Source organism: Dendrobates tinctorius, unplaced genomic scaffold (assembly GCF_039654945.1).
Source record: "Dendrobates tinctorius isolate UK_male_01 unplaced genomic scaffold, ASM3965494v1 ptg000032l, whole genome shotgun sequence".
Lineage (NCBI taxonomy): Eukaryota > Metazoa > Chordata > Amphibia > Anura > Dendrobatidae > Dendrobates > Dendrobates tinctorius.
This window is the reverse complement of record NW_027361700.1, coordinates 19,617,281-19,645,129: the sequence shown is the minus strand read 5'-3', so window position 1 is coordinate 19,645,129 and position 27,849 is coordinate 19,617,281. Positions and strand designations below refer to the sequence as shown.

General features: G+C 48.9%; 1 protein-coding gene across 3 annotated transcripts in view; it reads left to right on the top strand.

Annotated features, from left to right (window-relative positions):
• The window catches only part of MED1 (mediator complex subunit 1), an 83,655-nt gene that overhangs the window by 8,011 nt on the left and 47,795 nt on the right, over positions 1 to 27,849 (top strand). Inside the window, exons 2-4 of one of the 3 annotated variants that reach the window (XM_073572552.1) lie at positions 17,418 to 17,549; positions 27,581 to 27,680; positions 27,753 to 27,831. In XM_073572552.1, coding sequence (XP_073428653.1) covers positions 17,418 to 17,549; positions 27,581 to 27,680; positions 27,753 to 27,831 — 311 coding nt within the window. Of the gene's footprint in view, positions 1 to 17,417; positions 17,550 to 24,108; positions 24,321 to 24,433; positions 24,577 to 27,580; positions 27,681 to 27,752; positions 27,832 to 27,849 lie in introns of those variants that run through there. The other 2 variants (XM_073572555.1, XM_073572553.1) reach the window with 2 other exon arrangements.

Below are 27,849 nucleotides of genomic sequence, written 5' to 3'. Positions count from 1 at the left end.
CCTACGGTAGAACTTGGAGGAAATTTCTATCCAGCTCCGGGGTAAGGGTTCAGGATGGAATACAAATTGACAAAATTCTCAAATTCCTGCAAAAAGGGTTAGAGCAGGGGCTGGCAACTAATACATTGAAGGTACAGATAGCGGCTCTAGGTGCCCTTTATAACCAGGATGTGGAAGGCAACCCTTGGGTGGCACGGTTTATGAGGGCTGCAGCCAGGTCTAGACCAATAACCACTCAGAAAATACCATCATGGGATCTAAACCTAGTGTTGTCTGCACTAACAGGGCCCCCATTCGAGCCCATCCAGTCAGCACCCCTAAAAACCCTATCATTAAAGACTATCCTTTTAGTAGCCCTAACATCCGCTCGCAGAGTGAGCGATATTCAAGCTTTGTCAGTAATACCCCCATTCACTAAAATCCTAGATGATAGAGTCATATTAAAACCTGACCCAGCATACCTACCTAAGGTGTCAACACACTTCCATAGGTCCCAAGAAGTGGTCCTTCCTTCCTTCTGCCCAAACCCTAGGAATAGGGGAGAGGAGAAATTTCACACCCTGGATGTAAAGAGGTGCCCAGTTCAGTACTTAGAGGCCACCAAGGGATGTAGGAAGGAAGGGTCTCTTTGTGTGTTTCCAGGGACCTCGGAAGGGACTCAAGGCATCCAAGAGTACCCTAGCAAGGTGGATACGGGATGCGATTGCCCTGGCGTATTCATCCAGTGGGAATACCATCCCGGAGGGTTTAAAAGCTCATTCTACAAGGGCAATGGTGACCTCATGGGCAGAAAGATTAGAGGTATCAATAGAGCAGATCTGTAAGGCGGCCACCTGGTCAACACCTTCTACCTTTTTCAGGCACTATCGCTTAGATCTAGCCTCTACGTCTGACCTGACCTTTGGGAGAAGGGTCCTTCAGGCAGTGGTCCCTCCCTTAGCTACCAATCTCTGAAATTCTCTCCGTGGTGCTGTCATGTGTGAGAGAGAATAGCTTAGTTACTCACCGATAACGGTGTTTCTCGGAACCCATGACAGCACCCGCTTATTTCCCCCCCCCCCTTCACGTGTGCGGTGAGCACGAGTTAATGTGTGCAAAGTGTTTTTGTTAGACACGGTGCTTCTCCATAATATGCAATATTATAATGTTATGTATATACTTTTGTTGTTAACTAACCGGGAGACCCTCTGATGCTCTGTAACCAACTGGGGGCGGAGGAGAGGTGTCGCCTTTTTATCTGTAGGTTCCTGTCCTTGATGGGCGGACCCCCTCTTTCCGTGGTGCTGTCATGGGTTCCGAGAAACACCTTTATCGGTGAGTAACTAAGCTATTCTTCTCTTTCAGGTTACATCGGGGGCTTATCTACAGCATTACAGAATGCTGTAGATAAGACCCCGATGTCTATGCCGGCAGTTTTATGAATGAGTCACCATAGGAGGCAAAAACAGAAACACCAGCCAAGTCCAGAAAACCAGAGAAGCCGGCAGCCACCGGACCGCAGACCCCTGAACCCAACAACAACAGCCAGCAGCAGCCGCGGGGGGCTCCCACGGCGCCCCAGACCCCCCGATCACAGCCGTAGAACTACACAGCCCAAAGACAGAAAGGGAAATCCAAACTGCCCCAGAGCAGACCCCAAAGCAACAGGCAGCCCCCAACATACAATGACGGCGAAGCAAGACGAAAAAACACCCATACAGATAGAAAGACAGGCCGAGCAAACTATGGGGCCCAAGCCAACCAAATAGGACAGAATAGAAAAGCTGCTGTCTGCAATCCGCCAAAACCCTCTCAAAAACAAGAGCCAACAGACTGATAGGGAAAAAAGCCCTGAAGACGCTAGGCTTCAAAAAGACTATATCAGTACTCAGGTATTATCTGAAGACAGAGCAAAAAGGAATTCAGCTCACCCAGCAGGGAAAGGCAGAAATCCAGAAAAACAAGGCAAAACAAAACCAAAACACAAATGCAAAAAGTAGAGCAGAAAACTTAGCTTTTGAGGAGCAGGAATCAGACTCGTCTCCAAGAATCCCTCAGAGTAATCACCCGCAAGGCAGAAGGGCGTCGGCTGCCTTATATCCAGTCAGCAATCCCAGTCACCCAGTCATCATCATTCTGCTCAGGTGCTTTGTAATCAGCCTCACTACCTTCCTTCACCAGAAGAGGGAATTCATCAGACCTCAATGGTGAAGGGGAAAATGAACTCACAACACGGCAGCTAATAGGGCAAAAAATCGGTGACAGATTCCCTTTAAATAAAAAAGAACCTAGACATGTTTGGTGTCTATGAAATTGTAATGACCTGGAGAATCATAATGGCAGGTCAGTTTTCATTTAGTGAACATGAGAAAAAAAAATCAATTGTAGAATTGCACGTTTTTTGCAATTTCACCACGCTTTGAATTTTTTTCTGTTTTCCAGTACATTATATGGTAAAACCAATGTTGTCTATCAAAAGTACAACTCATCCTGCACAAAAAACAAATGGCAATATTGATGGAAAAATAAAAATGTTAAGGCTCTGGGAAAAAGGGGAGCGAAAAAAAAAAAAGTCAAAAATGGAATAACCCAAGGTGGTGAAGGGGTTAAAATAGACTCTGGAAGTAGATTCTCAGATAGATCTATGTCTGTCCCATAAAGCTTAAAAGCTCATTTACATACAAGGAAAACGTGGATATCACTGGAATGAGACATCAGATCTCAGATATGAAGGTATCATTTTCATAGTAACATAGTTATTAAGGTTGAAGGGAGACTTTAAGTCCATCTAGTTCAACCCATATCCTATCCTAACCTGCCCTAACATGTTGATCCAGAGGAAGGTAAAAAAAAACCCCATGTGGCAAACAGTAAGCTTCACATTGGGAAAAAAATTCCTTCCCGACTCCACATACGGCAATCAGACTACCTCCCTGGATCAACGCAATATTAAGGAAACTAGTGTATATACCCTGTAATATTATACTTTTCAAGAAAGGCATCCAGTCCCCTCTTAAATTTTAGTAGGGAATCACTCATTACAACATCATATAGCAGAGAGTTCCATAATCTCACTGCTCTTTCTTCAGCTTTCTATGACCTGCATGCCCATATAGACGGCTTAGGAGATTTGATCCTACAGACAGATTCCCTTTAAATAAAGTTGAATTTACGGTTTATTATCCAAGATAGTAGGTTATCCCTTATCCTATGAATAGGGAATTGTGGCGCCCGAGGATTCAGTTGCAACAGAGGTACTGCACCTCCTCCTGAGGTGTGGTACCCCACCATCCAGGTGAGTTGGAGGCTCCTAACCACGCTCCAACACTCGCATCCCACACAACATGGTAGTTCAGCAAAGCCACATTGCGGCTCCCTGCTTGGAGTGTAGCAGAGCACCTTTGGTGGCTCCCTGCTTGGAACACGAACCGTGCTGGGAGGTGGGTGGAGTTTAGAATACATAAAGAGCGGGAGGGTTTAGGTTTTCAGTCAGTCAGTCAGCCAGTGAGGGGTGAGAGAGAGAGTCACTCGGAGAGGAGTGAGGATCCCTGGAAGAGGGATGGAGGAAGGAGTGCTGCAGCTGCCTCAGTGATCTGAGCCATCTGGCACAGGAAAGGAAAGAAGGAGAAAGACATTGGACTGAAACCTGATCTTCTATGAGAGAGAGGGATTAGTACGGAACGAAGGAGTAAAAGGGAACAGAGAGGACGTGGGTTAGAGGAGAACCCTGCCTAGAAGTTCTAAGCGCAAGGCCGGGGCCCAGTCCCCGAGGATGTATGGATACTGAAGGTCCTGCAGCAGACACCGGTGGAGTAGTGGGCTGTAAATGCACTACTCCCATCTAAGACTTGGGGGCACAACAGCAATGGGAATAGTGATCCGGGACTCAGGAGAGAGGAGTCCCCGAAGCAGGCTACAGCTGTCTGCCGTACAAGTAGAGTTCTTGGGAACATCTGTCAGGAGGCACTCCAGTGTAACTCAGTACTAGGAGTACTTCACACTTAAAGGCGCTATAAGAGGAGAAGTACAGAAAGGCACATGTTGGCGGAGTGTTGGAAGGGAGCATTCCATCTGATCTGGAGGTTGACTGAGTCCCTGACCCAGAGGACACAGCACGGAGGCAGGCATGTGTGTATGCTACAAACAGTGAGTAAAGCTTTGGAACTGCACGCCCTGGTGTCCTCCAATTATTCCTGTGCCAACACACCCTGTACCTCTACATCTGAGTATCAGCTTCTATACCGCCTGCACCTCTCCTCTGCCCCTACATCTACACTGCCCTGGGGCTACAGCTCCACCTGTGGGGAGCTTCACCATCTTGTCTGCAACACACCACCAGCCCCAGAGGATCTGCATGCAGCGTCGGCCCAACATCCCACTTGCCGAACACCACAGGTGGCGTCACGAACTATTCCATTAACTAGAAACCATCATTCAACACCCCTGATTACTTGGGCGCCAAGGGCCACGGACCGGGTCACCGCTGCTGTGACACATCCCCCTGACACCGGCCCGGTACCGAGTACCCCACGGCCCTGGGAGGGCGACCCAATTTTGGCGTCACAAACAGGATGACGAGACTTGATGCCATCGGGTTCTGTGTGCCTAAGATTTGTTGGACTTAAAACTTTTGATAATGTGCAGGAGACCCAATTTGATAGACTGTAAAATGAATGTTAAAAATGGCCGCTGGCGCGGTGAAGAAGGGCGTGACAACATGGGAGGTCCTAAGAAAAGGCTACGAACTGTCCTGGGCCTCCCCTGCCTGAATTACTATGCAACGGCAACATGGCCCACCCCGAGGGGTTCGTATACTGGCTTGGTATGGAGACGCTGGAAGAAGACGCTGCCCCAAGAAGTAGGGGCAGAAGCCAATGGCGGGAAAGGGGCCGAGGCAGGAAGAAGAACGCCAAAACGCCATTTTGGAGAGAGACGGGAGGAGGCCTGCGGAGCGCAAGGAGGTCATGCCGGATCTCCTTGGCGCCATGGCTGAAGGCTCCAACCCAGTGTCCGAGATGAATCGCCAGCAGCTGGAGGAAGAAATAGCCCAGCTGAAGCACAGCCTGCAACTGAGGCAGGAAGCGCTATGGACCTTGAACCTGCAGCGCGCCCAGGAGGGGCCTACACCTGCGGTACCCGCCACACCGGTACCCGCCGCTGCTGCACCAGACTCTGTCCAGGAAGACTCCGTGGAGCCTGCGACCGCTGCCATACCACTGGCAGCACGTATCGTTTTCCCTCTGCCGCCACCACCGGAGGAGTTGTACCAGGCCCTGGGAGCGGAAGAAGAGCCTCCGTCCGGACCTGACGCAGCTGCACAGGTCCTTCCAGAGGCCCCTGCGGACCCGGAGCCGCCCTTAGCTCTGCCGCCGTCCCAGGCATTCCACCGAACGGGACCCGCTGACACCATTGCTGCACCGGAGCAGAGACCGCACCGCCGGGAAGCACCAGGTATATACCCCGGCCCCCCTAATGGGTTGCCCCCCGACTTCACGTTGTCAGAGGCTGGCTTGCGGGAACTCGAAATGGTTCAGTTGGAGGAGTCGGCTGGGAGCACTAGGCTGTCGGAGATGGGGAGGTGATGGAGGTCCCTACTGAAAAGGGTACGGCTGGAGCAGGCACGCACAATCCGACATCTTCACGGCTTGGAGGAGTCTAGGTCGCTTTGGGATAGTGACATCGAGATCCCCTGGCCGGAAAACCCCCACGTAGCCGCCTATCAGCGTCAACGGGCCGTGGCCTCCACGGATGTTAGGCCCCGCACCAGGGTACCGGAACCACCCACCAGTGAGGAACAGTTGCTGGGTATTGATATGCATCATGGGTTCCCTTTACCCCAGCATCGATGTCCTAGGCCGCAATCGCACCAGTTGTTGCCACCATGCCCTTTGGCAAGCAACCAGCAACAAGATGAAGACGCCCAAAGTTTCTCCCTGGAGACAGACCTAATCACCAGTTTCCAGAAACCCCAGGAGGAGACCACCACTAGCAAAAATAATAATAATAATCTAATAATCTTTATTTTTTATATAGCGCTAACATATTCCGCAGCGCTTTACAGTTTGCACACATCATCATCACTGTCCCCGATGGGGCTCACAATCTAAATTCCCTATCAGTATGTCTTTAGAATGTGGGAGGAAACCGGAGTGCCCAGAGGAAACCCACGCAAACACGGGGAGAACATACAAATTCCTTGCAGATGTTGGCCTTGGTGGGATTCGAACCCAGGACCCCAGCGCTGCAAGGCTGCAGCGCTAACCAATAACTAACTCTCGTTACCCAGGAGGGTATTTACACTGTTGTGCCTTTTGTTTTCCTATCATGGTTTAGTTTTGGTTTTTCCAGTTGTTGCCCAGTTTTGATTGGCAGCTTTCATATTGAACTGCAGAGATCATGAACGCTGAATGGTCCAGAACTGTCCTTGTAAATAGTTTGCACCTCTTTAGGTGTTCTCTCTTGGTTTTACATAGGTCTTCTTTTGAGGATACGGACTTCCTCATCTGGGGCATGGCTCCAACTAAGGACACTGCAAGAAATCCCGGCTGGGAGCGGTGTCCAGCACTTAGAAGAATTATCTTATCTTAAGGACATTTCCAGACTCGTGTCTACCTTTAGCACTTATTGATAATGGTTAATATATTTTTTTTGAAACAGAAAGATAGAAACTGATAATGTTTTAATGACAGATTTTATAGAGTATAACTGAGAGAAAAAATATAGTGAATGTTTACAGAACTTTGAATAAAGATGTTGAGGATGTGAATATAGAATCAAAAAGTACAGGTGACGAACCAGGTATCCACGGTTGTCATCCTATGTCTAGAAGAGACAGTAGAAGGAGGAGAATGTGAAAGATAGTGAAAAGGAGATGTGTTGCTAGCAAATGTGAATTGATATTGAGTTTGCTTATATAGCACTTTAAATTAAGTAGCATAATTTAAGATTTAGACAGTTAATTTGTTTGTAACGTTCAAGAAACTGTGCCTCCTATATTAGGAAGTTTAGTATAAGACATGTTTATTCAGCATTACAAAATTTTGTATGTTCCTGTATTGTTAACTCTGATTTGCAGCACGCGGACGTGCTGTGTTTAACTGGGGGGAATGTGGTGCCCCTGAGGATTCAGTTGCCCCAGAGGTACTGCACCTCCTCCTGAGGTGTGGTACCCCACCATCCAGGTGAGTTGGAGGCTCCTAACCACGCTCCAACACTCGCATCCCACACAACATGGTAGTTCAGCAAAGCCACATTGCGGCTCCCTGCTTGGAGTGTAGCAGAGCACCTTTGGTGGCTCCCTGCTTGGAACACGAACCGTGCTGGGAGGTGGGTGGAGTTTAGAATACATAAAGAGCGGGAGGGTTTAGGTTTTCAGTCAGTCAGTCAGCCAGTGAGGGGTGAGAGAGAGAGTCACTCGGAGAGGAGTGAGGATCCCTGGAAGAGGGATGGAGGAAGGAGTGCTGCAGCTGCCTCAGTGATCTGAGCCAGCTGGCACAGGAAAGGAAAGAAGGAGAAAGACATTGGACTGAAACTGATCTTCTATGAGAGAGAGGGATTAGTACGGAACGAAGGAGTAAAAGGGAACAGAGAGGACGTGGGTTAGAGGAGAACCCTGCCTAGAAGTTCTAAGCGCAAGGCCGGGGCCCAGTCCCTGAGGATGTATGGATACTGAAGGTCCTGCAGCAGACACCGGTGGAGTAGTGGGCTGTAAATGCACTACTCCCATCTAAGACTTGGGGGCACAACAGCAACGGGAATAGTGATCCGGGACTCAGGAGAGAGGAGTCCCCGAAGCAGCCTACAGCTGTCTGCCGTACAAGTAGAGTTCTTGGGAACATCTGTCAGGAGGCACTCCAGTGTAACTCAGTACTAGGAGTACTTCACACTTAAAGGCGCTATAAGAGGAGACGTTCAGAAAGGCACATGTTAGCGGAGTGTTGGAAGGGAGCATTCCATCTGATCTGGAGGTTGACTGAGTCCCTGACCCAGAGGACACAGCACGGAGGCAGGCATGTGTGTGTGCCACAAACTGAGTAAAGCTTTGGAACTGCACGCCCTGGTGTCCTCCAATTATTCCTGCACCAGCACACCCTGTACCTCTACATCTGGGTATCAGCTTCTACACCACCTGCACCTCTCCTCTGCCCCTACATCTACACTGCCCTGGCGCTACAGCTCCACCTGTGGGGAGCTTCACCATCTTGGCTGCAACACACCACCAGCCCCAGAGGATCTGCATGCAGCGTCAGTCCAACATCCCACTTGCCGAACACCACAGGTGGAGTCACGAACTATTCCATTAACTACAAACCACCATTCAACACCCCTGATTACTTGGGCGCCCAGGGCCACGGACCGGGTCACCGCTGCTGTGACACATCCCCCTGACACCGGCCCAGGACCGAGTACCCCACGGCCTGGGGAGGGTGACCCAGAATAACCCACCTATCTTTGTGGGTCTGACTGATGTGACCCCCAGCAATCCCAAGAATTGGGCACAGTCCCATCTTGAATGGAGTTGGGGTCCACATGCTCGATCTCCATTCCTTTAATTGATTATGGGGCTGCCGCACATAGCGCAGCAATGTACTCAGACTTCTCCGACAGTCCCAAAGAGCGGAGGTTGAGTATGCACACCTGAACCCCATTCAAGACTAGACTATGCAGAGACCGTTTCCAGGATTTTATAGCCCCGTTCCCAGGATTGTTGTGACTGCCAGCAGTCGGACTGTCTGTCAATGATCAATAAATTAGTGGATAATTTACTAATTTGAGAATAATTATTTAAGCAAGTGAGCAACTGAGAGGCAAAGTATATTACAAAATAGTGTAGCCCTCCCCGTCCAAATGAAGAATCGTCCTGTATTCTGGGACAGGCTGCTCCCATCAGTATTTGTGTCATTAGAGACACAGTGCTCACACATACACTGCACCAAATCTGCTGCTGTGTGAAGACCAGTGAAACAGAGCTGTCTCATTCACACAGCAGAGGCTTTGTCACACAACAGATTACATCAGTGACTGCCATCCCCTGTGCAGATTAGAAGCTGCAGACCCCCCTCACTGGTCATCACACAGTCTGTTCTCACTGCTGCCAGCAGCCTGGGACAGTGAGGGAAGGAATTACTGATAATGAGTTATGTATTGTAATCATGGAGTGGCCCAGAATACAGGACGATTTTCCCTCCTCCTCATTACTTTCACTTTCCATAGATCACTGTTCAGCGTGTGTCTGGGGGAGGAGATGCTGGGTGGTCTGCTCTCTGCAGTGAGGCTGCTGGAGGGGAAGAATTTGTTACTGTGTGAGGAGGGCTTCTCCATGTGGACGGGGAGGGCCTGTAGCTATGGAGGGTGGGGTTGTTGCTATAGAGGGCATGTTTGGAGTAGAGTAGGAGGTTACGTCTAGTTCTCATTTCAATGCCATAACACTCCCCCTTGGATGTTTTGTTCAGAATATCTAGAAAACCGTGCAAACTATTGACAGAAAGTAAATTACTTATTGTCATAATGCTGCAGCCCAGATATGTACTGAGATTATGTGAAAAGCCGGGACAACCCCTTTAAGATAATTTTCTTTCATCCTCCGCGAATTTTGTGCAATATGCTGAATAACGTGCTGCTTGGGCGGCACATTGTTGTGACTATCATATTTTTACCCTAAACGCTATATTACAACCAATAATATGACGGAGTCTGCTTTCCCTGCTCTTTTACATATATCGTGCACAGACAATTGTGCCAACTATTAGACTATCCTTTGACCGACAGGGGCCGCACAATCCATTACAACATTGGTTGTTTACACCTATCCCACTATTAATGGGCATTGGCATATATTATTCGGGCTATGTGCAATTTACAATATAACGAATTCCGTTTAGTATAAACTCTTTGTGGACTAACATTTGATATTTCTCTTGCACAATTTTTTCTTGGAGTAGTTTTTGGGTATTCATGCTTGTGATCAGGCTGCTGACTTGTTTTTCTCTTCTGGCTCCGGGTTACTAATGTGATTACCCATTTTATTGTTTTTTCACTACCCTGTATCTCTGTTATGTGCCTTTTTACTGGTAATAAATATGTACATGTTTGAAATGGATTTGGACTCTATTTCTCCTATTTTTTCTCAGTCTTTATGAGAGTCGTCTCCACACGGAGACTTTATGAGGCATCATCTTCGTACTTTACAACATTGTAATAAGATGTTTTTTTGGAGTATTTTCTTTTTATGTGTAATAGCAATAATTTTCTGGGAGAAATACTTCATTTTCTGGAATTGCAAGGGGGCCAACACTTTTGACCATGACTGTATATTTTTAATAAATACAAGGTTTTGTTCATTTTGGATGCTGGCTTTGGTTTTCCCTTTCTGCGTGGCTCCTGAGATACTCACCAGTAGGGATGAGCTTTCCGATATTGAAATATCGGAAATCGGCCCGATATTTGCGATATCGGAATTTCGTTTTCTGATTCCGATATTTTTTTCACATCGGAAATCCCATAATCCTTCAGCCTCTGAGCCTCTAACCCTAACCCTTACCCTAACCCTACTAAGCCTAACCCTAAACCCTAACCCCTAACCATAACCCTACTAATCCTAACCCCTAACCCTACTAACCATAACCATAACCCCTAACCCTACTAACTATAAGCATAACCCTAACCGTAAACCCTGACTCTACTAACCCTAACTAACCCTAACCCTACTAACCCTAACCCTTACCCTACTAACCATAAACCCTAACCCTACCCCAACTAATCCTAACCCAAAGAAAAAACACCGCTGTTAAGAAGATGGCGACCAGTTTTCCTGCTACAGCTTTCGCTCTGTGCATTTTGCTAGCGATTTTTTGCTCCTCTGCCTCTGCAAACGCCTTCCCCATTATCCTGAGGTGTTTTCCCTCCATGTTATCCATTATATAGCACTGTAGTGGTCATTTTGTCATTCCGATTTTTTTCTCCCATTGACTTGCATTGATATCGGAAATCGGAAATTCTGATATCCGATATTTTCCAATATCGGAAATCGGAATTCCGATACAATATTGGGCAATATCGCTCATCCCTACTCTACCAGTCATTAAAACAAAAGGGGAAAAAGCAACTCATTGGGATTATAGATCTGCAGCATGTCCTATCTGTCGCAAAACCTTTATGGATTTAGGTCCGGATTTCACCCTTTTATTGGAAGGGGTGGAATTTACAGGGAAATCTGCAAACAATTCTCTTGCTACTAATGCACATTTATTTGCAGATTATTCAGAATGATGTTGAGGAATTACTCGGTAACATGTGAAGCCGCACTCCTCCAGAGGATGGACACAGGTCGATACACTGCATTCACCCATTTATCACCCTTTGCAGTAGTTTGTTTCTCAGACTCCCATATTGATAGTTGGGAAACTGCTGAGCTAATTTGTAATGTGGCGCCCCTGAGGCTCAGTCGCCACAGAGGTACTGCACCTTCTCCTAAGGTGTGGTGCCCCACCATCCAGGTAAGTTGGAGGCTCCTGACCACGCTCCAACACTCACACCCCACACAATAGAGTAGTTCAGCAAAACCACATTGCGGCTCCTTGCTTAGAGAGAAGCAGAGCACCTTTGGTGGTTCCCTGCTTGGAACACTAAATGTGCTGGGAGGTGGGTGGAGTTGAGAATACATATAAAAGAGCGGGATGGTTTAGGATTAGAGGTTCAGTCAGAGGGTCAGTCTGAGAGAGGAAGCCACTCGGAGAGAAGCGGGGATCCCTGGAAGAGGGATGGAAGAAGGAGTGCTGCAGCTGCCTCAGTGATCTGAGCCAGCTGGCACGGGAAAGGAAAGAAGGAGAAAGACATTGAACCGAAGCCTGAGCTTCCATAGGAGAGAAAGACAAGTACGGAACGTAGGAGTGAAAGGGAACACAGAGGACGAGGGTTAGAGGAAGAACCCTGCCTAGAAGTTCTAAGCGCGAGGCTGGGGCCCGGTCCCTGAGGTTGTGTGGACACTAATGGTTCTGCAGCAGACACCGGTGGAGTAGTGGGCTGTAAATGCACTACTCCCATCTAAGACTTGAGGTCACAACAGCAACACGGATAGAGAGCCGGGACTTAGGAGTAGAGAGTCCCCGAAGCAGGCTACAGCTGTCTGCCGTACAAGTAGAGTTCTTGGGAACATCTGTCAGGAGGAACTCCAGTGTAACTCAGTACTAGGAGATCTTCACACTTAAAGGCGCTATAGAGGAGACGTTCAGAAAAGGCACATAAGTTGGCGGAGCGTGGAAGGGAGCATTCCATCTTGCCTGGAGGTTGACTGAGTCCCTGTCCCGGAGGACACGACAAAGAAGCGGGCACTACAGACTGTGAGTAAAGCTTTGGAACTACATGCCCTGGTGTCCTCCATTCCTTCCTGCGTCCGTCCTCCTGGCACTGCTACATCCCCTGCGCCAAACACTGCACCATCTAAGTGTCTCCACATCTACACTGCCCTGGGACAACAGCCCTGCCTGTGGAGGGCTATAACATCATTGCTGCACCACACCATCTGTCCCGGAGGATCTGTCTGCAGCGTCGGCTGAACACCTCCCTTGCCGAACACCACAGGTGGCGTCATGAACTATTTATTTAGCTACATTCCACCATTCACATCTTCCTATTACTTGGGTGCCCAGGGCCACGGTCCGGGTCACCGCTGCTGTGACACATCCCACTGACACCGGCCCGGTACCGAGTACCCCGCAGCCCTGAGAGGGCAACCCACTAACGCGAAAGCCGAACAATGGCCAAGTTCCAGGATCAGATCGAGGATTCTTGAGAGCTACCTTGCTGAGCATCATCTAGAGGGGTTTGGCCCTGAGCGCAGAATGTAGCAGGGCCCCAAGGCAAAGAAAGCTATTTGTCACTCCCCAATGCACTTTCTGACTCATTTGCATATTGTTTCATAAGTTAATTTCTCTGCGGTAGAACAAAGCTTTGGGAAAATAGAAACTACATTATACAGACTTTTATTTAATCGACAACATTGACTTGTATTGTATCTCTAATGACAGGAGGTGCATGAGCAGTGTTCTCCATTTATTAGTGTTGCCAGGTCCCTGTATCCTGTGTTGTATGAGTCTGAATCGTTTCCTTTATCCCATGTTTTGTAGTCCTGAACCCTGAAGCCACACCTGAGCCACCTACCCTGATGCCGGGCCATCGGTACCATGATGACGCTCCATCAGTTACTGAGCCCAGACACTGCTCTTGAAGTACCTAAACCCTGAAGCCATACTGGCAGTACCTGTGCCTGATGCCGCTCTGACAGAACCTGAGCTTGTAACCGCATCGGCATTACCTGTGCCTGATGGCGCTCTGGTGGTACCTGGGCCTGTAACTGCACCGACAGTACCTATGCCTGATATTACTATGGCGGTACTGGGCCTGCAACGGCACCGGCAGTAGCTATGCCTAATGCCGCTCTGGCGGTACCTGGGCATGAAACCGCATTGACAGTAACTGTGCCTGATACCGTTCTTGCAGTACCTGGGCCTGATGCGCCTGATCCTGCTACGGCAGTGCCTGATGCCGCTCTGGAGGTCCCTGAGCCTGTAACCGCACCGACAGTACCTGTGTCTGATGCCGCTCTGACAGAACCTGAGCTTGTAACCCCACGGCAGTACATGTGCCTGATGCCGCTCTGGTGGTACCTGAGCCTGTAACCCCACTGGCAGTACCTGTTCCTAATGCCGCTCTGACAGAACCTGAGCTTGTAACTACACCGGCAGTACCTGTGCCTGATGACGCTCTGGCGGTACCTGAGCCTGTAGCCGCACCAGTAGTACCAGAGCCTGATGCCACTTTGGCGGTACCTGAACCTCAAATTGCACTGGCAGTAACTGTGCCTGATGTCACTCTGGTGGTACCTGAGCCTGAAACCGCATTGACAGTAACTGTGCCTGATACCGTTCTTGCAGTATCTTGGCCTGATGCGCCTGAACCTCACAAGATCTCCTTCTCTACTCCCCTCTTATCTCCTCTTCCCACAATCGCATACAAGATTTCTCCCGCACATCCCCCCCCCACTCTGGAATTTTGTACCCCAACATATCAGACTCTCGCTTACTATGAAAACCTTCAAAAAGAACCTGAAGACCCACCTCTTCCGATAAGCTTACAACCTGCAGTAATCACCGATCGACCAAACCGCGGCACGACAAGCTCTACCCTCACCTACTGTATTCTCACCTATCTCTTGTAGATTGTGAGCTCTAGCGGGCAGGATCCTCACTCCTCCTGTACCAGTCGTGACTTGTATTGTTTAAGATTACTTTACGTTTTTATTATGTATACCCCTTCTCACATGTAAAGTGCCATGGAATAAATGGTGCTATAATAATATATAATAATAATGCCGCTCTTGGCAGTACCTGAGCTTGAAGCTGCATCAGCAATACTTTTACCTGAAGCCGCTCCTGCAGTACCAGGACCTGTAACCATTCCGGCGGTACATTGCATACCACATCTGTTGCAGATATCAAGTGTATGTTTTGAAACCATCCATTTCTGTTGAAAAGAGAAGTGCGCATGTAAACCTGGATGTATTTTTCCACTTTCCACTGTGTGCACATATCTGTAGAGCAGCGGTCCCCAACCTTTTTGACCTTGAGAACCACATTCAGCTCTGAGGAGGGTGTCCCGAGCAACATCCTGCTCATGTCCCCTTCAAAGCAGTGTCAACCAAAGCCCCCATTACAGGTATAATGATAACCAAAGCTTTTCCACAGAAACCACTTCAAAGCAGTATACTGAGATCCAGGGGGCTTCCCACAATGCCCCCATTCAGTATTCTCCCATCAAGAACTCCCAACACACTGTCACATCCAGCTTTGAGCACCTCCTCTAAGGTCGGTTTCACACGTCCTGATATTTCCGGTACCAGAAAAATCATTACAAGAGATATCAGTGTCCGTGTGTGTACTACATGCGGCACACGTGTGGCAACCGTGTGCCTCATCAGGACCACACGGATGGCCGCCGGGGAAGTAGCGCTACTGTAAGCCGCTGTCCCTCGGCGGCTGGTGCTGAAGCCGCTGTCATTTATTCTCCCCTGCTCTGCCGCGATCAGCGCGAGCAGAGGAGAATGAATGAATGAATGAAAGACTGACCTGCTGTGACCTCCGGACCGTGGAAGAATGAGGTCACTGTGACAGAGCTTGAACTGCCGTGACCTCATCACTTGCATTCTTCCACGGTCTGGAGGTCACAGCAGGTCAGTTTTTTATTCATTCATTCTCCTCTGCTCGCCGGCAGAGTAGGGGAGGATGGATGATAGCCGGCTTAAGCACCTGCCGCCGGGGGACAATGGCTTACAGTAGCGTTACTTCCCCGGCGGCCATTCGTGCACACGGAGGACAGTGTGCACTGTTTTCCATGTGCACGTGTGAGGCACGTTTTGCGGCCCGTGTGTCCGGGTAAAAATGGACATGTCTGCATGTTTTGCACACGGACACAGGGTCTACGTGTGTCAGTGTCTCCGGTACATGAGAAAACTGTCACCACACATACCGGAGACAATGACATGTGAATCATATTCTAACAGGTAGTATCATCCTCCAGCGTACCATACCTAAAACATCTCTAAAATCCTAAGACCGGTATATGTGCCTCCAGATCTGCTCTTCTGGGCAGGGCTACTAAAAAATGCACGATTTTGAGATGTACTCTTCATACCTGTTTGCTAGACCTGGAGCTAAAGCACTAAGGTGGCAGAAAGACGCGAGCCACAATTCCTGGGACCGCGAGCCACATGTGTCTTCCTAGCTGCAGGTTGGGGACCTCTGCTGTAGAGTATCAATTTCTATCGCTGATGTGTTGGAGGCCATGAGGGCTGGAGATTAGGAAACACTGGTCTAGAGTCGGTATAAGGCCAGGGTCAGACTTGCGAGAAACTCGCGCATCAATACCGAGCACTGTATTTCTATGCAGCCGCACACTCCGGTCCCAAGTGCCGGTGGCAGTGCCGGGTATTGATGCGAGTTTCTCGCTTCACAGTCGCAAGTCTGACCACGGCCTAAGGAGGAAGACCAGGCTGCGGGTGGGTCGCCCTTGCACACCCAGGGCAGCGGGGTACTCGGTACCAGGCCGGTGTCAAGGTGGGAATGTGTCACAGCAGCATTGACCCGGTCCGTGGCCCTGGGCGCCCAATATCAATGGTGGTGATGTTAATGGTGTTAATGTTTATTAGAATAGTTCGGGATGCCACCCGTGGTGTTTGGCAAGTAAGATGTTGAGCCAGCGCTGCATACAGATCCGCTGGGACTGATGGTGTGGTGCAGCAGAGATGGTATAGCTCCCCACAGGTGGAGCTGTAGTCCCAGGGCAGTGTAGGTGCAATGGATGAGGAGAGGTGCAGAATGGTATGGAGGCTGGTACCCAGGTGTTGTGGTGCGGGAATAACTGGAGGACACCAGAGTATGCGGTTCCAAAGCTTTACTCACTGTTTGCAGTTCACTCAACTGCCTGCCTCCGTACCATGTTCTCCAGGTCAGGGCTCCAGCCAACCTCCAGGCAGGATAGGATTCTCCCTTCCACACTCCGCCAACATGTACCTTACTGAACGACTCCTCCAATGCGCCTTTAGGTGCGAAGCACTCCAGTACTTAGTTACCCTGGAATGCCTCTCTCTAGGTGTTCCTAGTCTTTACTAGACAGCTGTAGCCTGCTTCGGGGACTCCTCACTGCGTCCCGGCTCTCTATTCAGTTGCTGTTGTGTCCCAAGTCTATGATGGGAGCAAGGTGTTAGCGGCTCACTACTCCCCCGGTGTCTGTTGCGGGACATAAAGATCCAATCAACCTCGGGGACCGGGCCCCGGCCTTTGCGCTCTCTGGACTGGAAGGGTTCTCTATCTTTCTTCAACCAGCTTCCCACTGTCCTTCTATTCTCCTTCGTTCCGATCTGTTCTCTCTCTCTTCTGGAAGGTTAGGTTATCAATCTTATCAGTCTCTTTCTCTGGTCTTTCTCGTGCCAGCAGCCCAGATCACTGGGACCTGCTGCAGCACGTCCTTCAGACACCCATCTTCTCTCTTCTCTCACTAACCAACTCTCTCTCCCCTAACTCTCACTCTTCCCACTCTTTTATATCATCTCACTCCACCCGCCTCCCAGCACATCTCATGTTATGAAGCAGGGTTCCACGAGGGGTGCTCTGCTAACCCCCAGCCTGAAGCTGTTAGATTTTCCCGATTGTCATCTCGATTGAGCTATGGGGTGGATTGCTGTGCAATCAGGAACTTCATTTGCAGACTGTTAATCAGGGCGTGTCATGCTGTATCAACCACATGTCGTCCAGGTCTCTGCCGGTGTTGGGCCTTCTGTGTAGACTGGCTTTGCTATGTTTGAGGTTCAATATTTGGCTCCGGGCTCAACTTGTGCAGGAACTCGATGGTTTGCCGTCTAACTTTTTGATTTTTCTGATTCGCAGGTTTCCACAGATCCTTGTCCCAATGCCCTGCCGGAGGTTTTCAGTTGCCCGCCGCTTCTGTGGGATGTGGTCGGGAGCAGTTGATGTCTCTCGTCCGTTCCTCTGTGTCCCAGTCGACGTGGCAAGCATATGGTAAGGCATGGATGGAATGGTGCCAGTTGGTGTGTCATAGACCGGTTCAGGTGTGTGAGAATTCGAGATTGCAAGTTACGACTGAGTACTTATGCCAGTTGAATAGTAAGGGTTTATTGGGTACGTCAGCACAGCAGCGTTTGTCAGGTGTTGCTTTTCATTTTCAGTTATTAGTAGTGTTGAGCATTCCGATACGGCAAATATCGAGTATCGGCCGATATTCGCTGTATTAGAGTTCCGATACCGAGTTCCGATATTTTTACAATATCGAATACCGGAATCGGAAGTTCCCATAATGCAATGAGCCAGTTGTGTTAGCCATGTTAACTAATGGCATGGCTGTGATTGGCTGCTGAAATGATGTTATCATGATACGCGGTCTGTGCGGGCCTGCCGGGGGTCTGTGCGGGCCTGCCGGGGGTCTGTGCGGGCCTGCCGGGGGTCTGTGCGGGCCTGCCGGGGGTCTGTGCGGGGCTGCCGGGGGTCTGTGCGGGGCTGCCGGGGGTCTGTGCGGGCCTGCAGGGGGTCTGTGCGGGCCTGCAGGGGGTCTGTGATTGGCTGCTGAAATGATGTCATCATGATACGCGGTCTGTGCGGGTCTGCCGGGGGTCTGTGCGGGCCTGCCGGGGGTCTGTGCGGGCCTGCCGGGGGGTCTGTACGGGCCTGCCGGGGGGTCTGTACGGGCCTGCCGGGGGGTCTGTACGGGCCTGCAGGGGGTTGTGTGTGTGTGCAGGCATCGTCCGATGGAACTACAAGTCCCATCGGGCTATGCCCGCTACAATGACAGTGATTGACACATTAGCCAATGATGGGACAGTAGTAGTCCCATCATCCGGCTAATGTGTTGAATGTAAAAAAACAAAAATATACATACATACTACATACATACTACATATATACAAAATTCATACAACATACATACTTCATATATACTACATTCATGCAACATACATAAATACTACATACATGCAGCATACATACATACTACATACATATATACTACATTCATACAACATACAGTGGGGAAAAAAAGTATTTAGTCAGTCAGCAATAGTGCAAGTTCCACCACTTAAAAAGATGAGAGGCGTCTGTAATTTACATCATAGGTAGACCTCAACTATGGGAGACAAACTGAGAAAAAAAAATCCAGAAAATCACATTGTCTGTTTTTTTTTTCATTTTATTTGCATATTATGGTGGAAAATAAGTATTTGGTCAGAAACAAAATTTCATCTCAATACTTTGTGATATATCCTTTGTTGGCAATGACAGAGGTCATACGTTTTCTGTAAGTCTTCACAAGGTTGCCACACACTGTTGTTGGTATGTTGGCCCATTCCTCCATGCAGATCTCCTCTAGAGCAGTGATGTTTTTGGCTTTTCGCTTGGCAACACGGACTTTCAACTCCCTCCAAAGGTTTTCTATAGGGTTGAGATCTGGAGACTGGCTAGGCCACTCCAGGACCTTGAAATGCTTCTTACGAAGCCACTCCTTCGTTGCCCTGGCGGTGTGCTTTGGATCATTGTCATGTTGAAAGACCCAGCCACGTTTCATCTTCAATGCCCTTGCTGATGGAAGGAGGTTTGCACTCAAAATCTCACGATACATGGCCCCATTCATTCTTTCATGTACCCGGATCAGTCGTCCTGGCCCCTTTGCAGAGAAACAGCCCCAAAGCATGATGTTTCCACCACCATGCTTTACAGTAGGTATGGTGTTTGATGGATGCAACTCAGTATTCTTTTTCCTCCAAACAAGACAAGTTGTGTTTCTACCAAACAGTTCCAGTTTGGTTTCATCAGACCATAGGACATTCTCCCAAAACTCCTCTGGATCATCCAAATGCTCTCTAGCAAACTTCAGACGGGCCCGGACATGTACAGGCTTAAGCAGTGGGACACGTCTGGCACTGCAGGATCTGAGTCCATGGTGGCGTAGTGTGTTACTTATGGTAGGCCTTGTTACATTGGTCCCAGCTCTCTGCAGTTCATTCACTAGGTCCCCCCGCGTGGTTCTGGGATTTTTGCTCACCGTTCTTGTGATCATTCTGACCCCACGGGGTGGGATTTTGCGTGGAGCACCAGATCGAGGGAGATTATCAGTGGTCTTGTATGTCTTCCATTTTCTAATTATTGCTCCCACAGTTGATTTCTTCACTCCAAGCTGGTTGGCTATTGCAGATTCAGTCTTCCCAGCCTGGTGCAGGGCTACAATTTTGTTTCTGGTGTCCTTTGACAGCTCTTTGGTCTTCACCATAGTGGAGTTTGGAGTCAGACTGTTTGAGGGTGTGCACAGGTGTCTTTTTATACTGATAACAAGTTTAAACAGGTGCCATTACTACAGGTAATGAGTGGAGGAAAGAGGAGACTCTTAAAGAAGAAGTTACAGGTCTGTGAGAGCCAGAAATCTTGATTGCTTGTTTCTGACCAAATACTTATTTTCCACCATAATATGCAAATAAAATGAAAAAAAAACAGACAATGTGATTTTCTGGTTTTTTTTTTCTCAGTTTGTCTCCCATAGTTGAGGTCTACCTATGATGTAAATTACAGACGCCTCTCATCTTTTTAAGTGGTGGAACTTGCACTATTGCTGACTGACTAAATACTTTTTTTCCCCACTGTACATACTGCATACAGTATATACTACATTCATACAACATATATACTACATTCATACAACATACATACTACATAATACATACAGTACATACTACATACATAGTACATATATACATACATACTACATACATCATACATGCATACATACTACATACATACAACATACTACATACAATACATTCATACAATACATACAGACAGTACATATAACAGAGTACATACTCACCATCACTTGTCACTTTGATCCCAGAAGCCAGTGTCATCTCACTGTAAAAAATATTAAAATAACAAACAACCAATATACTCCCTGATCCACAGAAATCCACGAGTGTCCCACGACGATCTCCTGCAGTGCATCACTGAGAGGTTACTATAGTTCACTGGTCTCATTTTATGGCAAAAGCTGCGTGGGAACTTTCTCACACAGCAATGCCAAAAGTAAGACTAGGGACTATTTTTTTACAGTGGCGGAGGAATACAGTGTGGAAGGATACCTACCTCCCGTCATTGTATTCCTGGAGCCCCTAAAGAGCGGTCGCATCAGCTGATGCTGCTGTTCTCCACGGGAGATTGTCGTGGGACACTCGTGGATTTCTGCGGATCAGGGAGTATATTGGTTGTTTATTTTAATATTTTTTACAGATGGCACTGGCTTCGGGGATCAAAGTGACAAGTGATGGTGAGTATGTACTCTGTTATATGTACCGTATGAATGTATTGTATGTAGTATGTATGTAGTATGTATGTAGCATGTTTTATGTATGTAGTACAGTTGTGGCCAAAAGTATTGACACCCCTGCAATTTTGTCAGATAATACTCAGTTTCTTACTGAAAATGATTGCAATCACAAATTCTTTGGCATTATTATCTTCATTTAATTTGTCTTAAATGAAAAAAAACACAAAACAGAATGAAGCAAAAAGCAAAACATTGATCATTTCACACAAAACTCCAAATATGGGCCAGACAAAAGTATTGGCACCCTCAGCCTAATACTTGGTTGCACAACCTTTAGCCAAAATAACTGCGACCAACCGCTTCCGGTAACCATCAATGAGTTTCTTACAATGCTCTGCTGGAATTTTAGACCATTCTTCTTTGGCAAACTGCTCCAGGTCCCTGATATTAGAAGGGTGCCTTCTCCAAACTGCCATTTTTAGATCTCTCCACAGGTGTTCTATGGGATTCAGGTCTGGACTCATTGCTGGCCACCTTAGAAGTCTCCAGTGCTTTCTCTCAAACCATTTTCTAGTGCTTTTTGAAGTGTGTTTTGGGTCATTGTCCTGCTGGAAGACCCATGACCTCTGAGGGAGACCCAGCTTTCTCACACTGGGCCCTACATTATGCTGCAAAATTTGTTGATAGTCTTCAGACTTCATAATGCCATGCACACGGTCAAGCAGTCCAGTGCCAGAGGCAGCAAAGCAACCCCAAAACATCAGGGAACCTCCGCCATGTTTGACTGTAGGGACCGTGTTTTTTTCTTTGAATGCCTCTTTTTTTCTCCTGTAAACGCTATGTTGATGCCTTTGCCCAAAAAGCTCTACTTTTGTCTCATCTGACCAGAGAACATTCTTCCAAAACGTTTTAGGCTTTTTCAGGTAAGTTTTGGCAAACTCCAGCCTGGCTTTTTTATGTCTCTGGGTAAGAAGTGGGGTCTTCCTGGGTCTCCTATCATACAGTTTCTTTTCATTCAGACGCCGACGGATAGTACGGGTTGACACTGTTGTACCCTCGGACTGCAGGGCAGCTTGAACTTGTTTGGATGTTAGTCGAGGTTCTTTATCCAACATGAGCACAATCTTGCGTTGAAATCTCTTGTCATTTTTTCTTTTCCGTCCACATCTAGGGAGGTTAGCCACAGTGCCATGAGCTTTAAACTTCTTGATGACACTGCGTACGGTAGACACAGGAACATTCAGGTCTTTGGAGATGGACTTGTAGCCTTGAGATTGCTGATGCTTCCTCACAATTTGGTTTCTCAAGTCCTCAGACAGTTCTTTGGTCTTCTTTCTTTTCTCCATGCTCAATGTGGTACACACAATGACACAGGACAGCGGTTGAGTCAACTTTAATCCATGTCAACTGGCTGCAAGTGTGATTTAGTTATTGCCAACACCTGTTAGGTGCCACAGGTAAGTTACAGGTGCTGCTAATTACACAAATTAGAGAAGCATCACATGATTTTTCAAACAGTGCCAATACTTTTGTCCACCCTCTTTTTTATGTTTGGTGTGGAATTATATCCAATTTGGCTTTAGGACAATTCTTTTTGTGTTTTTTCATTTAAGACAAATTAAATGAAGAGAATAATAACAAAGAATTTGTGTTTGCAATAATTTTCAGGAAGAAACTGAGTATTATCCGACAAAATTGCAGGGGTGTCAATACTTTTGGCCACAACTGTAGGTGGTGTAGTGTCCGGCGCAGGGGATGTAGCAGTGTCAGGCAGACGGACGCAGGAAGGAATGGAGGACATCAGGGCATGTAGTTCCAAAGCTTTACTCACAGTCTGTAGTGCCCGCTTCTGTGCCGTGTCCTCCGGGTCAGGGACTCAGTCAACCACCAGGCAAGATGGAATGCTCCCTTCCACACTCCGCCAACTTATGTGCCTTTCCTGAACGTCTCCTCTATAGCGCCTTTAAGTGTGAAGATCTCCAGTACCGTGGTACACTGGAGTTCCTCCTGACAGATGTTCCCAAGAACTCTACTTGTACGGCAGACAGCTGTAGCCTGCTTCGGGGACTCTCTACTCCTAAGTCCCGGCTCTCTATCCGTGTTGCTGTTGTGACCTCAAGTCTTAGATGGGAGTAGTGCATTTACAGCCTACTACTCCACCGGTGTCTGCTGCAGAGCCATTAGTGTCCATACAACCTCGGGGACAGGGCCCCGGCCTTGCGCTCAGAACTTCTAGGCAGGGTTCTTCCTCTAACCCACGTCCTCTGTGTTCCCTTTACTCCTACGTTCCGTACTTGTCTTTCCCTTCTATGGAAGTTCAGATTTCAGTTCTATGTCTTTCTCCTTCTTTCCTTTCCTTTCCCGTGCCAGCTGGCTCAGGTCACTGAGGCAGCTGCAGCACTCCTTCCTCCATCCCTTCTTCCAGGGATCCCCACTCCTCCCGAGTGGCTTCCTTCCTCGCTGACCTCCTGTCAGACTGACCTGTAATCCTAAACCATCCCGCTCTTTTATATGTATTCTCAACTCCACCCGCCTCCCAGCACGTTTAGTGTTCCAAGCAGGGAACCACCAAAGGTGCTCTGCTTCTCTCTAAGCAGGGAGCCGCAATGTGGCTTTGCTGAACTACTCTGTTGTGTGGAGTGCGAGTGTTGGAGCGTGGTCAGGAGCCCCCAACTTACCTGGATGGTGGGGTACCACACCTTAGGAGAAGGTGCAGTACCTCTGTGGCGACTGAGCCTCAGGGGCGCCACAGTTAACGCAGTCCATTAGCGCTATGCGTTGAATGGACTGCATTAACGCTATGTGAACCTGGCCTAACAGCCTCAAATCATGCAGCTGCAGGGACTTGAACATAATATACAAGCACCTCCATATACTTGGATAAGACGTTATCCGAGCACGTTTGCCCATCACTAATGAGCAGCCAATTTTGGGCACGGCTTACATAAAGTTGTCAACTATGGACCTCTGCAGATCATACATTTATCACCTATCCTAGAATAACCATGGCATCTATTATTTGTCAGCTATCGCCTGAAACTTGATGGATCTTATTGACCGGTCTGGGGTCTGCCAGGGGGTTACAGTATTTTTAGATGTAGATTACACTAGTGTTACTGAAAAACGTTAAAAGGGAAGTGTCTGTGGTCGGTTGCTATGGGTAACAGCACGGTTGCCATAGGTAACAGCTTTTCTGTTCGCAGTGCTCTTTTTTTACTTCCTGAACCAAATGGGAAGTGAAAGAAGGAGACTGCTGCCACCTAGCGGCGCGCACCGGCGTTACTCTCACTGTTACCATCGTTACGAGCGAGGCCTGCTGAGCTCTCGCGTTCTGATCCCCGAGTCACTACGATAATCTCGGGGAAGTCTCGCGAGGTCAATGGGAAATCGGCGGAGGTTCCGGGTGCTGGGATCGGGGAGCAGGCCGCGGCCGCCCGCATCGGAGGAACACCTGGGGAGCACGGCGCAGGGTGAGTGCGGTGCTGAGGAGGGCCCGTCCCTATTGCCTGGCCGTCATGATGGGTGACGGCCGGAGGCTGTCGGATATATATGGAGGTCGGTAACTGGGGGAGGGGAGATGAAGATGGCGGACAGGGGAGCGTTAACCCTTTCTGCAGACCGGTGAGATGATCGCAGCTGTGTCGCACTATCTGCACTGATACCTGCCGGGACGGGGCCTGATCGGTGGGTATTGTGTAGGACACTGACCATGGCCGCCTCCAGCAGGTACGTGCGTGCTCGTCGCTATCGCTGCTCGATGTGGAGTGAGGCGCGCCGGTGTCACCGTAATACGCGTCTGATTTCCCCTCCACCGATCTGGGCGGAAAGCCGCAGCGTGCCCATGACACAGACCCGTGCCCATGACACAGACCCGAACCCATGACGCAGAGCCGTGCCCATGACGCAGAGCCGTGCCCATGACGCAGAGCCGTGCCCATGACACAGACCCGAACCCATGACACAGACCCGTGCCCATGACGCAGACCCGTGCCCATGACGCAGAGCCGTGCCCATGACGCAGAGCCGTGCCCATGACGCAGAGCCGTGCCCATGACGCAGACCCGAACCCATGACGCAGAGCCGTGCCCATGACGCAGAGCCGTGCCCATGACACAGACCCGAACCCATGACGCAGACCCGAGCCCATGACGCAGAGCCGTGCCCATGACGCAGAGCCGTGCCCATGACGCAGAGCCGTGCCCATGACGCAGAGCCGTGCCCATGACGCAGAGCCGTGCCCATGACGCAGAGCCGTGCCCATGACGCAGACCCGAACCCATGACGCAGAGCCGTGCCCATGACGCAGAGCCGTGCCCATGACGCAGAGCCGTGCCCATGACACAGACCCGAGCCCATGACGCAGAGCCGTGCCCATGACGCAGAGCCGTGCCCATGACGCAGAGCCGTGCCCATGACGCAGACCCGAACCCTTGACGCAGAGCCGTGCCCATGACGCAGAGCCGTGCCCATGACGCAGACCCGAACCCATGACGCAGAGCCGTGCCCATGACACAGACCCGAACCCATGACGCAGAGCCGTGCCCATGACGCAGAGCCGTGCCCATGACGCAGAGCCGTGCCCATGACGCAGAGCCGTGCCCATGACGCAGAGCCGTGCCCATGACGCAGAGCCGTGCCCATGACGCAGAGCCGTGCCCATGACGCAGACCCGAATCCATGACGCAGAGCCGTGCCCATGACACAGACCCGAGCCCATGACACAGACCCGAACCCATGACGCAGAGCCGTGCCCATGACGCAGAGCCGTGCCCATGACGCAGAGCCGTGCCCATGACACAGACCCGAACCCATGACGCAGAGCCGTGCCCATGACACAGACCCGAACCCATGACGCAGAGCCGTGCCCATGACACAGACCCGAACCCATGACACAGACCCGAACCCATGACGCAGAGCCGTGCCCATGACGCAGAGCCGTGCCCATGACGCAGAGCCGTGCCCATGACGCAGAGCCGTGCCCTAGAGGGACGAGCTTATTCTGTAATATCAGCGCCTCTTCCTTCGTCTCGTATAGGACCGAGCTGCCATACCAGACCCGGCCTACATACAAGGGGGGCGCTGTTTCTAACTATAAATAACCTTTCTAGTCTGTCTATGTGACAGGAAGAGTCCTCAGTGCTGTTCTCACAATGACGGACGCCATGATGGCACCCAGGCTCTTTGGGGGGCACGGTGCTTACACACAGACCCCCTATACACATTAGGGCTGGCCAGCTATCTTAGGCTGCGTTCAGACAGAAATTTATTTATTTTTTGAGACGGTCAAAAACGATTTTTTTCATGTTGAAATGCTCCTTTGGAGAGTTTTGCATTTACTGAAGAGTTTTTTGAAAAGTTTTGTAAAAGTTTTTTTTTTTTCCTGTATAATGTAAGACCACCTGAGCGAATTTTGTTGGTCTCCCCAGGAATAGCTTAGATCACATACGTGGCTCTTGATGCACACAGGAGCAGGTGTTTCCTTTATGTGTTGGATCCGCTCCATTGTTTGACATTAGCTGTATAATTAGTAGACAGACTTGGAATGCACCAGGTTATCGTGGGGATGAATTTGGCCCACTTTTAGACTGTACAGAAGTCTACACCTACCATTGGTTGCTTTGGTCCTCTAAGTCACATCAAGTTGTGCCGTTTCATGCCACAAAATTTAGGCTGTGCCCCTTTCACTGTCCACTTTCTGATAGACTTTGCCCCCTTGTCGAGTGTTGTGAAAAACATGCCAAAAACACCCAGTAATTGGGGTACAAGGCATAAGAGATGGGTTTTTTTTGTGTGCAAATTAAAGGCACTCTGTCCTCAGATTTGTGGTTTTCAATCTCAAGGCATCATAAAGAAGTGACACAATATCAGCGGAGTCAATAAAGGTACAAGGTGATAATCGGGAACTTGCTTGCTACAATTGTCTGACCTTACACAAGTCGGATGGAGATTCCCTAATCCTAAAGGCTTTGGCCAATGGCCCTAATGACTCTCTAATTAGCATAGCGTTTTCTGATGAGGACAAGATGGAGAAAAAAAATTCTCCATTGTGGCAGGGCGCGGAAATCAGACCGCTCAGATGACATCCGAGTGCAGTCCAATGAATATATGCTAGTACCATAGATTGGTATCATTACATTCGCTGATTGGGGCGAGTGAGTGAGGAATAACATTATTAATTCCTTCACCCGTTTCAGTAAATGCCATATAAACGATGACCTGTCCTGACATGTCTGTTCCTGTAAATACTTGTATTCTGCAGCATAATTTCTGTTAGAGGGCTTGTCCACTGCTTTGCTGTTGATGACTTATCCTTCGATTAGGTAATCAATATCAGATTGGTGGGAGTCCGTAACGTGGCATCCTCACCAATCAGCTGTTATCACCACCGCAGGGGGTCCAATGTGTGCATATAGGACAGCCGCAACTCCATCCCACTATTTGGTAGCCGCTCCATATTGAAATAACAGGAGATGAGCTGCAATACCTGGCGGCAGACCCTAGATAACGGCGGAGCTGTGCACACCATTGTACTTGTGGCTGATAACAGCTGATTGTTGGGTGTGACCCCACTGATCCTATGGACAACCCCTTTATCTATTGGTTAAAATTGATCCTTGATATCTAGATATGTTTGATCACTATTGCTTCTGCCAGACACTTCTGTGTTATGTCTGATTATACTTTTATTATTTCTTATTCATGGTAATAATCTGATATTTTTTCCCAACAGGGTCCCAGCTAAAATGAGTTCCCTCCTAGAACGCCTCCATGCCAAGTACAGCCAGAATCGACCATGGCCTGAAACTGTTAAGTTGGTGCGGCAAATTATGGTAAGAAGCTAGAGATGTGTAGACTTCTTTTGTGTCTCTAGGGCACTTGTACCAATATTTCAGGTCTTGCAGGAGAAGAGGACGGGGATGATGACTGGAGGTCACCAGCAATTGATGACTTGTCTGGAAACTCTACAGAAAGCTTTAAAAGGTGAGTAGTGCCCTATGG